This window comes from Lathamus discolor, chromosome 8 (genome assembly GCF_037157495.1).
Source record: "Lathamus discolor isolate bLatDis1 chromosome 8, bLatDis1.hap1, whole genome shotgun sequence".
NCBI classification, from domain to species: Eukaryota; Metazoa; Chordata; class Aves; order Psittaciformes; family Psittacidae; genus Lathamus; species Lathamus discolor.
In genome coordinates, this window is record NC_088891.1 from 1,824,098 (window position 1) to 1,836,523 (window position 12,426).

The following is a 12,426-nucleotide window of genomic DNA, read 5'->3' on the forward strand; positions in this document are numbered from 1 at the left end:
CAAGTGAATTTGCCTTACAGGAGATTAAGTGTCCCATTGATTGAAAAATCCTGTGAAAAGTATAGCAGCGTCTCCATTCCTTCCCTAATCCCTGCGTTCCCGGATCCCCAGCGAGACATACCTTCCTTTCCTGATTTCTTTCCATTTAATCAAAATAACTTCAGGCTCAAAATGAGCTTTTTGACGTCTCCTCCACGCACCCGGGGAGCCTGATGTGCCAGGGGAGGGTTATTCCATGAAAAAGTCAGGAATTTGCTGGATGTGGGAAGGTGGAGGGGTCTCTGCGAGGTGCTCGGGTTTGGGTATGGGATCATCATGGGTATGGGGCAATGGGCTGAGCTGTGTCTGGGTAAAGATGCTGGTTAATACAGCCCTGGTAGGAGAAGGGGCTGGGAAAAGCCAACAGCACTTAAAGGGCAATGGGTAGAAACCAGCAATTAATGCAGTAGAGAATAACAAATGAAGATGAATAGGGATGGAATAACTGAAGCAGAACCAGAGCCAGGCCTGTTGGTTTGATGATGGGATGCTGAGGATGGGCACATCCTTTTGGCTCGGCACCGGAGCCTGGGGGTACATCCGTGGATTCTGAAGGGATGAACCCTGCGACCGATTTCGCAGGGAAACTCTGGCTTCTCCCTCACTGATGCCTCCGAATGAGGGATGGATGTTTTTCCAGGAGACGTGCTCCAGCCAAACATCCTTTATCAGGTTCGTTACCAAGATAACGGCATGAATTGGTGCCTGTGACACAGGGAATGTCACCGGATCGTGTTTTGACTGAGAGAAACCCCCCAATAACTCAATCAGCCACGAGCTGCTGTGATTTTAATCGTCTCAGACACTGAAGCGCGGCGGCGGCTCCCGTTGTGTGCTGCACACGCTGCTCACGTGTAACAAACCCCCTGCAACCAGCGCTAGAAAGAGATGCAAATTGAGTTTAACACATCGGTTTGATGTTTGCGGCCCGGGCAGGGCACCAGCAGCAGGCCCCTGCATGGGGGCTTTGCTTGCAAAGCAGAAGCTGGGCTTCCGCTCCGCTGGCTGTGCTGAGGCTCCTCGAGTATTCCCACCGACAGCCTGGTTTTCCTTATTTCTCTTGTTTTTCCCAGATGACGGTTAAAAATACCTCCTCAGACATGTTGCTCTGAGCAGTCTGCGTCTATTGCGTTTAATCCCCTCTTCTATTTTGCTTTTGTTGTCCCCATGCAGAGCGCATGAAAAGGAAGGCGAGGGCGGGCTTGTTTGGTTCTTATTTGCTTTTAAGGCTTCATTTATTAGCCAAGCCATGACGCAAGGGCCGGCTGCTGCAGAGGCTTTGCTTGTTTAGCATCAGGCTGGGGCTGATGAGGGGGATTGTCACCATCTGGGGAGATGTGGGGTGACCCAAGGGTGTGTGGGGAGGAGGAGAGCGGGGCTGGAGCAGGGCTCCCTGCTGCAGTGAGATGCTGTGATTGGATTCGGGTGATTTGGAATGGAATTTTTCCTTTTAACAGAAAAACAACATTTAGAGCACAGATTTGCAAGCCACAAAGTGAAGGAAATGGTTTGCAAGCAGGCCTGTGAGCTGGTGAGCAGAGCAGCCTCTCTGACAGCCCACTTTGGGGACCACTCACAGCATCCTTGTGACCAGCACCTTTCAAACAGCTGGAAAAGCCTCTTCCCGAGCTGCCAAGTTTCCATGCGAATTTGACAGCTTCAGCTAATTAATCACTTACATTTAACTGGAAAGGGAAAACAATTCCATTGTCTTTGGGAGACAAGAATTCTGGTTTCATGAGCTCCACATTGCTGGCAGCGGCTGCGAATAGTTGGGCTGTCTTTGAGCTCCCAGCCCTGACGTGGGGCTGGGAAGTGGGGGAATGCGGTTTGCCCTCGTCACCGTCTCACATCTGGATGAGATGCTCCGACCTAATAACAGCTGGTGTTCAGGAATGTTTATTTATAGGAAGCGTGGCAGTATTAGTATGTGAATGTTAATCAATGGGAAAATCCCGCATAGGATTCCAGAGGGGGAGGCGTATCGAGGCGGAGATGCTCTGGGAAGTTCATTTTAAACCCCACTGATGTTAAACCTGTGGGGATTAAGGATTAGGAAAGGAGAACTTTGAACCTTTATTTCTTTTCATCTTCAAGGTCTTTTTCTCTCCCCCTCCCACATTTCACCTCTTCCATCTTCCCCCCATGTCTGACCATGACCAAATGGGCATTGACAGTGTGGCAGAGGGGCAGGAGCAAACTCCTTGAAGAGGTCAGGGAGACGGTACCAGACTTCCCTGGGTGCTATTGAGGACACCTCCGGATGGTTGTTATTTTCCCCCTATTAATATCCTCATTAGCAAAGAAGCTGTAAGACCAGAAGTATTTCCATGAGAATCCTTGAATGCTGCTTAGGATTTGGAGCTTTTAATTCGGTGGCAATTCCAAGGGATGGAATAAAAGAATGAGAGTTCAGTGTCTTTGTAAGAAGCAGCAGCTTCAAAAATGACCATTTCTGGTCTAACAGGGAACATCTGCGCTGCGGACAGCTGCTTTGCCAGCTGCTGGGGAGCGCGATGCCGAGCAAAAGAGGTCCTCTTTATCTGGGGATCCACCGGTAAGGTTTTGACAGCAAACAAAGCAATGGAGCAGATTTATTTTGGGCAAGCACACTGGGAGCAGAAGATGCCAATGACTTGTGGTTGAGGGTATTTTTGAACCAGCCAGGAAGGAATGGTCAAATTCCTCAGGTCCTGCTCCCCTCCTCCTTTGGTTTGCTGTTTTGTGCTGGTTTGGTCAAGTCTTACAAATAGAAGTGAGAAAAATAACTCTAATGTCTCAGATGCAACAGTTCCTTGTGGATGCCAGTGTGAGCTGCTGTTACTGCTGCATCACCTCCTTGCTATTCATAGCATCATAGACTGGTTTGGGTTGGAAGGGATCTTAAAGCTCATCCAGCTCCAACCCCTGCTATGGGCAGGGACATCTCCCACTGGAGCAGCTTGCTCCAAGCCCCTGTGTCCAACCTGGCCTTGAGCACTGCCAGGGATGGGGCAGCACATTATTATGTATTTATTATTAGGATATAAACCCTTCCTTTGGTATCTGATGGGCATTGCTTCCAAGCAGCACTGAGTCATCATCCAAGGGGAAGCTGAATTAGTGTGTTAACTGCTTGCACTGAGCCAGGTCAAGGGGATGATGGTGTCCCCTCTCCTGACACCTCCTGAACCAAGCCAGGGACTTGGGCTGGGAATTCCTTGTCTGTGGGTTCATTCCTGCACCTCCCATCCAGCCTTTGTGCACTGATGGATCCCTCCTTCCTGCAGGCTGGTGGTAGGAGCTCCCTATGAAACCAATGGCCAGCAGAAGACCGGCGATGTCTACAAGTGCCCAGTGACCAGTGACAGCCACAGCAACTGCACCAAACTCAACCTAGGTACCGCACATGGAGGGGGGGGAGATGGGTGTTTTAACATGGTGCTTGTTATCACTGTTTTGGTCTGTAAAGATGCACCCTCTTGCCCCAAAAGGGCAAGATTGGCCCCAAAAGCAGGAGGACTGCATGTTTTAGGAGGATTTTTAGATAAGGAATTATTGTTACTCCTGGTGCTGAGCTTTAAGCAATATTGGGGTAAAATCAAGCAGATCAGAAGGAAGTAAAGAATTTATTTAATATAGCTTAAACTGGTCTATTAAACGATCGGAATGAGCCTATCAATGGATAATGGTCCCTCTAGCAAATACCTGGCTGCACATGGCGGTGTCTGTATTCCCTCTTCAGGGGATGCTCAGACAATGTGTCCACCGCGGCAATTCCCTCTGCAAAGGCATTTTGCTCCCAGGATCCAGCCTGCTCCCATGGTATTTGGGAATTACCACCCAGCCCCACCACCTCTGGGCCCCATCGGTGTTGTCACAGGAGCAGAGACCCCAGGGGTGCTCCAATCCCACAGACATCCCAATCCCATCTCCCTTTATGGAGGAAGCAGGCTCTTCCTCAGGGTTTCTTGGGCTGGTCTAGCACCAACCATGCCAATATCACAACATCAGGACATGCCCTTCCTGGGTCATGGCAGTGCAAGAGGTCCCCTTTGCTGCCCAGTGGGATACCTGATGGACACATCCCCATCTCCGCAGGGAATGTGAGAGCCAGGGCCTTTCTCATGGTCCTGAGGGGCATCGCTGGGGTTTGGGGCAAGGTTTTACCATTGGAGCAGCTGGAGCAGTTGTTCTCACCTCATTTTTCATCGTAACGAATCTGAGCTATCCTGCTTTCTACCAGAGCCGATAAAGGGAGGAGGAAATCTGGATCCTCTGCAGTATTTAACTGATGGGCTCCAGACTTTTAAAGGGTTTTTTTAAGCAGAGTTTTCTTTTTTTCCTTTTTATTTATTCTGTTCTGTGAGAACATCGAGATTCTTCAGGGAGATAAATCTCTCGAGCGTGTAAATTGGAGTCTTGCTAAAACCCCATCTTTTCTCCATTGGAAATGGGTTTGAAATGAAAATGTTGGCTCCATGAGCACATCCTATTTGATTTATTCCCAATCCACTCACTTGTCTGGTTAGCGCTGAGGCCATTGAGTAAAACCAGGCACAGAGATGCCCTGGGGAGATGCCAAGCTGACAGTGAGCAGGCAGCAGAGATGTCCATAGCGTGGAGAAGCAGGAGCTGATTCGTGACCCTGTGGTTGCAAGGGGTGAGGTACTTGGGTACCAGAGCAGGACAGCGGGTGGCAGCATCTGCAGCTGGGATGCTGGAGGATTTATGACATGGGATAAAGCCCTTTTCCTCTGGCTTTGCTCTGGTGCATGCCCATGGTGGGGTGAAGCAAGCTCAGGGTCGGTCTGCAGGGGGGAAGTGAGGGCTGTTGGAAGCTGCTCAGCTTCAGGCTGCGCTCCTTTGGGCTCTGGGTTGTAGATCTCAGGGTCTGAGCCTCCCCTCAATTTAAACCTCAGCAAGAAGCTTCCAAAGGCCACAGGAAATGAAACCAAGCCCCAGTTTTACCATTAATTGTCCAGCTTCCTCCCTCTCAGTCTGCTTCTCAGGCAAAACAGCAAAGAGGAGCCCTGGGTCACAGGGAGCTGCATCGCCCTGAGCCCATAAGTAGAGGAATGGCAGTGTTTGTGTCACAGCTCAATGATATTGGTGTTAACAGGGCTGCCCCGGGGGCTGTTCCCAGTTTCTGGCTTGTGAAACATGGGAAACGAAAGCAATGCACAAGGATAAATCAGCCACTGAATGCCTGCAGGTCCGGCAATAAACCTTGAGATGCTGGAGCTGCTCAGAGAGGGGTTTATTCCTAGACTGACAGTGTAAGAGATGCCATCTCTGACTCACAGCTTCACTCCCTAGAAGACTTTTCTCTTCCTTGGTTGTGGCATCTGAGGGGGAAAAAAGCAGTTCTCATCTTGATGCTTCCAAACCAAATCAAAAGCACAAAGCCTGCAGTGTAAGCAGGCAGAGACCACTCCTGCAGCATTCACCTGGATCCCCCTTGCTCCAGAGATGATGGGGAGGACCACGGGGATGTGGGATGGGTGCTCAGCATCCCCGCTCAGCATCCCCGCTCAGCATCCCCGCTCAGCATCCCCGCTCAGCATCCCCGCTCAGCATCCCCGCTCAGCATCCCCGCTCAGCATCCCCGCTCAGCATCCCCGCTCAGCATCCCCGCTCAGCATCCCCGCTCAGCATCCCCGCTCAGCATCGGTCCCTAACCTCATCCTCTCTCCGAAGGACGGGTAACGCTCTCCAATGTCTCCGAGCGGAAGGACAACATGCGCCTGGGTCTCAGCCTGGCCACCAACCCCAAGGACAACAGCTTTCTGGTGAGGAAAGGGGGCTTTTACATCAGCCTGTAAAACCAGATGCATGTACAACAGCATGGAAATGCATGCAAATACACCTCTCCGGGTGTTTATACACATGCTGCATGCACTGCAGGGCTCAAAAACGTCACCTTCCATGGGCAAAATGACGCCAAAGGAGAAGACAGCAGCGAAGCAGCGATAAAAAGTGGCTGTTTTCAACCCAGCCCTGATGCTTTATTTCCCTCCCCAGGCCTGCAGCCCTCTCTGGTCCCACGAGTGCGGGAGCTCCTACTACACCACAGGGATGTGCTCCCGGGTCAACTCCAACTTCAGGTTCTCCAAGACAGTGGCTCCGGCTCTGCAGAGTACGGGACTCAATGGTGCCCTGCGGCTCTAACCCTGCCTTTGAAGCCCGAGGGGATTCCTGTTCTGTAATCCCTTCAACCCCATTGAGAAAACAAAGAGATGTCAGTGCTTGAGGGAGCAGAGGAAGTGATTGCAGGGAAGTGATTCAAAGGGGGTTAGGGACACAGACATCTGGTAAACGTTTTCCTTTTGACTGACACCCGGGGAAGACAAAAACCACCTTCTTCTTCCAAAGCTGGAAATAAAAGTATCCAGAATACTTTATCAGCGCAGCTAGGAAGGCAAAATAGGGAAAGAATTCGGACCTTGGCCGCACAAAACAAAGTGCTCATTGACTGAAAGCTGAATAGCTTGGCCCAGATCTGTGATCTGGGATACGTGATTTCATTTTGAGGTATTAAATAAGCTTCCTGGCTTTCCTCTAACAGGTAATAAATTGCAGAAGCCTGTCCTGCGGCATCAGGGCTCCTGGAAGCTCCTTGTTCAGTTGGGCGCAGGGTGCGATGTCCCAGCGCCATCACCCTTTTGGTGTTGATTAATTCTCATGGCATAGAGCAGGGCACGGGAAAATGGGACTTTTGGGTGGCAGAGGCAGTAAAGGCAAAGCCCACCATGAAATTCTCCGTGCCTCTGCCCTCTTCATGGCCAGGAGATGCTTTTAGCCCTTGCTGTTAAGGGCAAGTGGTGTTTTAGAGGGAAGCTCGTGGATGAGCACAGTGTTATCATTCAGTAAGTGGGATGCAGAGGCTCCTGGGGTGAGCAGGGGATCAAGGTGGTAGCACACAGCTGAGGACCACAAGGATGGAGTGACTACCATGTGACTCCAGTCCATGGATGCTCTAACCCACAAATGCCTGCAGTAGATGGGAAGGGCCGATAAATCTGTCCCTGGAAAATCCAGCATCTTCTGGTTTTCTGCGACTTTCCTAAATAATACGATAAAGCACAAGGAAGACAGATGATGCTGAGCAATTCTCCCCACTGAAAACCAGTCAGCTGCCTAAATCCAGAGCCGAGCCCTGGGGTCCTCGCTGGGGTTTTTGGCTGCCTCTTGCAGAGGATTTAATGGGAAGGGGAGGAAATGCCCGCCTGGTGTTCTATGGCGAGTTCAGGCAGGGCTGAGGAGTGACTCAGGGGGAAGGCATTGCTCTGCGGGAGGAACGGAGGCCGGATCCTGCCTGCAGGGGCCACTCTTTGAAGTACGCAATGATATTAGACCGGATAAAGGCTTAAATCTGCATCAGAAAAGATGCAGCTGAGTGTTATTCTTAGCAAGCTCTCTAGTCCTTTCTCGGCAGAGAGGATGCCTGTGGCTTCTCTCTACCTTGCTGAAGCCCAAAGGTCCTTATAACGACTGAAATAAGACTTTTCCCCAGACAAATCATAAGAGCAAGCACCTGACTGCGAGGAACGAAGCCCCAAACCTCCCCTTTGCGAGCGTTGCCAAAAGCTCTCAATAACACACCATGTGTTTCTCGCAGGATGCCAGACGTACATGGACATAATCATAGTCCTGGACGGATCAAACAGCATCTATCCTTGGGTCGAGGTTCAGCACTTCCTCATAAACATCTTGAAAAAGTTCTATATTGGGCCCGGCCAGATACAAGTAAGACCCTGCACAACTCGTGTGTGCCCCTCGTGTCACTCAGAGTCCCCTGTCTGTGCCCACAGGGCCCTTTTCAGTGTCCCTTTTCTGCCAAAATGATGCTATTGGTGCTGTGGGTTCTCAAAATGACCTTTCAGTGTATGGATTTTAAAGCTGAGCCCATGGAGATACTGCTCACATTAATGAGCTATGGAGAGAGCAGCGCCCCACATCCCAGCCCGGCACAGGAGGGTGAAATCCTATGGAAGTATAGAAGTATGTCCCTGTGCCGAGGCTGCTGTGAATTGATTTCCCTCCTCTTCCTATAAGTAATCATGGGCTGGTGTGGGGAGGGATCTGTGCATATATCCATGTAAATAACCCCATGTTTAGTCCCACCTTGAGATGCTGGGGGCTGCAATAGGGCACAGCACATCTGCATCACCCCAAACCTTTAGAGCAGGGGAAGAGGGGGCTGCGCATGGGTGAGAGCTGGCAGAGAACAGAAATACATTTGAGCATCATCTATGATCCCATAGAGGGAAAACTGGAGCAAATGGGGACAGAGAGACTGGCTGTGACAGTGGCTGTCATTCCATGTGGCTGACCAAGCAAGCGTGCAGCCCCCAGCTACGCTGCAGGTTGTTGCGTCCTTTGTGATATTCCTTTAATCCCCAGGTCGGAGTTGTTCAGTACGGGGAAGACGTCGTCCATGAGTTTCATTTAAATGACTACAGGTCTGTAAAAGATGTGGTTGCAGCTGCCAGTCACATAGAGCAAAGAGGAGGTACAGAGACCAGGACTGCCTATGGGATAGAGTTTGCTCGGTAAAAACCACTCACCTTCCTGTTCCTTCTGAGAGCAAGCTTAAAAACACCGTTTATTCTCCTTCCCTCTCCCCTCTTTGCTGTTTCTTGCTGCTTAGAAAGCACCAGGATGAAAATGCTCTGTCCTCAATTAGTGCTTTACAAATGACGCCTTGCAAAACTGCTCCATCCTCAGCTGCAGCTGGACCAGAAGGGATCATAGGAATCCCAGCCTGGTTTGGGTTGGAAGGGACCTTAAAGCTCATCCGCTTCCAACCCTTGCCACGGGCAGGGACCCCTTCCACTGGAGCAGCTTGCTCCAAGCCCCTGTGTCCAACCTGGCCTTGAGCACTGCCAGGGATGGGGCAGCCACAGCTTCTCTGGGCACCCTGTGCCAGCGCCTCAGCACCCTCACAGGGAAGAGCTTCTGCCTAAGAGCTCAGCTCAGTCTCCCCTCGGGCAGGTTCAAGCCATTCCCCTTGGAAGTCGCAGAGCAGACTGAGAACGCTTCCTCTCTCTGAAAGCACCCAGAGCTGAGCTCTCAGCCCCTAAACGACCCCAGTATTCCTGGTGCAGATTTAGGGCATTTTCCTGATTAAAGGCTCCTCTCCTTCCTATCCTTATCTCCAGGTGGATAAAAATCCTCTTTTAAAGCCCTGCAGTTTCCTGAGGGTCCCATTTGCACCTCCCCAAGGGCTGCCAGCCCGAGCACCCCTCGAGGTGTTCTGACGCGGGCGATGGGGCGCACATCTGGGCAGCTGTGGGCGCGCGCGGCGGTGGGAGCCGTGGCCTGGCGAGGCTGAGCAGCCCAGGGCATCTCTTCAATTGCAGCTCGGAAGCGTTTCAGAAAGGTGGCCGGAAAGGGGCAAAGAGAGTAATGATTGTAATCACAGATGGAGAGTCGCACGACAGCCCAGACCTGGAGAAGGTGATCGAGGACAGCGAGAAGGACAACGTCACCAGATACGCCGTGGCCGTAAGTGATAGCAAAAGCCGTACAGAGCTCACTGATGCCCCATGTACCCCAATGCAATGGGGCTGGCAGCACAGCCCATCTCCACCTCTCCCAGCACCTCAGCAGGGGTCCTTGATGCTGGTCCTGCTTTTAGTGGGATGCTTGGCTCTGGGTTCAGCCTCTGGAGCAGGCGCCATGGGCAGGGACAGGCAGGGCCCCCCATTACATCAGGCACCTGAATTGCAGGAGATGTGCTCACCCTGGGCTGCCCGGAGGAATTACAGCAGCTCCTTGGATTGCTTCCACAACGAGGTGGCAGAGGCCAAGGCTGTCAGGTTCATTCCACATGGACACCCCTCAGGTGCTTTGGGACGGCTTTATCCATCACGCAAACACCCCTGAGTCTCGCGTTTCTCTTTCAAACCTAGGTACTGGGTTATTATAACCGAAGAGGAATCAATCCTGAAGCCTTTTTGAATGAGATAAAGTTCATAGCGAGCGACCCGGATGACAAGCATTTCTTTAATGTCACAGACGAAGCAGCGCTTAAGGACATTGTGGATGCTCTGGGGGAAAGGATATTTAGCTTGGAAGGTGAGAGATGCCTGACGTGTCCTGGCTTCAGGTGGGCTCTCAGTCAGACTTTGCATGGTTCACACCAGGGCTTTCCCTAATACCTGCTTGATACAGAACCGAAAATCATGCTTTGAATAACTTCATCCATAAGGAACCATCTTTAGTTTGAGTGCATCCCTCAAGCACCGGGAGCACCGATCCCCTCTATCCAAAGAACACCCCTCATCCCGGCCACTGCTATTTGCAGAGCTGTGCTGGCTTCACCCAGTTGCAGTTCGGAAGCAGAATGCTCCAAATCCACCTTTTTGTGTGATCTGGCTGAGAACAGCACCAGGGCAGAGCTCCCAGGACCTGTTAGCAGCAGGATTCCGTGGAATTGGGGTGATTCAGGGAGAAACAGGCTCATTTGCGGCAGCTGAGGTCCCTTGCGCTCCAGGTGCGGTAGAGGTGGATGCTCAGCCCCTCCAGGAAAGCAAAGCTCTCCATTAAATACAAATCCCTGCTTTTTTTTTTTAAGGAACCAACAAGAATGAAATCTCCTTTGGGCTGGAAATGTCCCAGACTGGATTTTCATCGCATGTTGTGGAAGTAAGAGAGTAAATGTGGGGGGGCTTTTTACTCCATCGCATGCAAGAGGGCACCCCTGTTCCTTTTATCATCACCATAATGCCACTGGCTTATCCCACGAGGAAGGGAGACCAGTGCCTTCCTTGGGACCAGCCTCCAGCAGCTCCATCCGATGCATCTTGGAATGGACATGCTGGGATGTGCATTGGAGAAAAATGCTCGTTGATGATGGGATGCATTAGGTCGGTCCCCTCTCACCCATGGGCTCTGCAGGCTGGCAGGTCCAAGGGAAAAGCCAGCAGGGATTTCAGCTTGGGGTTTTCCAAGGGGGGAAAAGCACACTGGGAATATGTGAATGGGATGGAAATGTCACTCCAGCATGGTTAAAAATCTCCATCTTTTCAGGTGTGCTTTGGAGAACGGGTTGTTTTCTGTAGATGTCATTATTATTATATGTAATTATAATGTTATATAGTATTATTATATATGTCTTCCCAGAGAAGCTGTGGCTGCCCCATCCCTGGCAGTGCTCAAGGCCAGGTTGGACACAGGGGCTTGGAGCAAGCTGCTCCAGTGGAAGGGGTCCCTGCCCGTGGCAGGGGTTGGGGCTGGGTGAGCTTTAAGGTCCTTTCCAACCCAAACCACCCCTTGATCCCATATAGCCTAGAAGCTGAGCTTTTAGGGCCCCCGATGTGCGTTCACAAACAAAAGCATCCCACTGGGTCCTCTCATCCATCCCGGCACGAATCGACTTTGCCCATATGGGACACATAGGGTGAGAATTGCCTCCACTTGGCCAGAAATCCCTTCAAACTCCTCCTGCTCTCCCACAGGACGGGATCTTGCTGGGAGCAGTGGGTGCCTATGACTGGAATGGGGCCGTCCTGAAGGAAACCAGCAGCGGGAAGGTCATTCCCCTGAGGGAATCTTATCTGCAGGAGTTCCCGGAGGAGCTGAAAAACCATGGGGCGTATTTGGGTAAGAAAGCTGAAGGAGGCTCTGCTGCCAGGGCTCAGTTCAGGACTTTGTGCTCAGTAGTAGGAATCACAGCCTGTTTCTCAAGTGACTAATAGCAGCCAGTGCCCCCAGGGTCGGAGACCGTGCCTGCCTCTTTGCGAGCTCCCATTGGACCGGTGTTGCTCAGGGATGCAGCGTATGTGAGCATCCTCACTTGGGAAGAGCGCGGTGTCGACCGTGGTGAGCAGCACAGAAGTGCTTTCAATGCGGAAGTAGCTCAGACACCGTTCAGCCCAGGTCATCTGCAGCGCTTATTGGAATGGTTTAAAAAAGCAGTGATGAAATTCCATGCCCAGGGAGGAAATACCTGCTGGGTTAATCCGTTCCATGTGCGGCTGCCGAGGCTCCGGAGCAGAAATAACAGCCTGGTTATAAAACCTCCGGAGATGTGCGTGCCAGGATGAGCTGCCCCTGGGTTGGGATGCTGTGGGGTTGACTGCCAGCATGTCAGGGCTATTCCCTGTGCTGGGAATATGAACAGCCCCTGGACATGGGGGTCAGCCCTTAGCGTGACAGCCTGGAGTGGGGATGGCTGTGGCTGTGCAAGGGTAATCCATGAGAGTGTGTGGGAGCTCAGCTGGACTCTCGTTCCCATTGTCTGGAGTAAGAAATCCAGAAATATTAAGGAAATGCTTGCTTTCCTTACTATTTAATATATTAAAGTGGAGAATCCCAGCTCACCCAGTGCTGGGAAATGGGGGTTTCAAGGCTGATGCTTGGTTTAGGAATATCCCTTCGTGAAGGGAATATTTAGGGAAA

At 51.5% G+C, this 12,426-nt stretch overlaps 1 protein-coding gene across 1 annotated transcript in view; it reads left to right on the forward strand.

Moving 5' to 3' along the window:
* Window positions 1-12,426, forward strand: part of ITGA11 (integrin subunit alpha 11) — a 45,014-nt gene that overhangs the window by 14,720 nt on the left and 17,868 nt on the right. Inside the window, exons 3-11 of the mRNA XM_065688408.1 lie at window positions 3,309-3,418; window positions 5,719-5,810; window positions 6,043-6,157; window positions 7,640-7,767; window positions 8,425-8,573; window positions 9,384-9,528; window positions 9,936-10,101; window positions 10,601-10,671; window positions 11,484-11,628. Of these exons, the coding sequence (XP_065544480.1) occupies window positions 3,309-3,418; window positions 5,719-5,810; window positions 6,043-6,157; window positions 7,640-7,767; window positions 8,425-8,573; window positions 9,384-9,528; window positions 9,936-10,101; window positions 10,601-10,671; window positions 11,484-11,628 (1,121 nt within the window). The remainder of the gene's footprint in view (window positions 1-3,308; window positions 3,419-5,718; window positions 5,811-6,042; window positions 6,158-7,639; window positions 7,768-8,424; window positions 8,574-9,383; window positions 9,529-9,935; window positions 10,102-10,600; window positions 10,672-11,483; window positions 11,629-12,426) is intronic.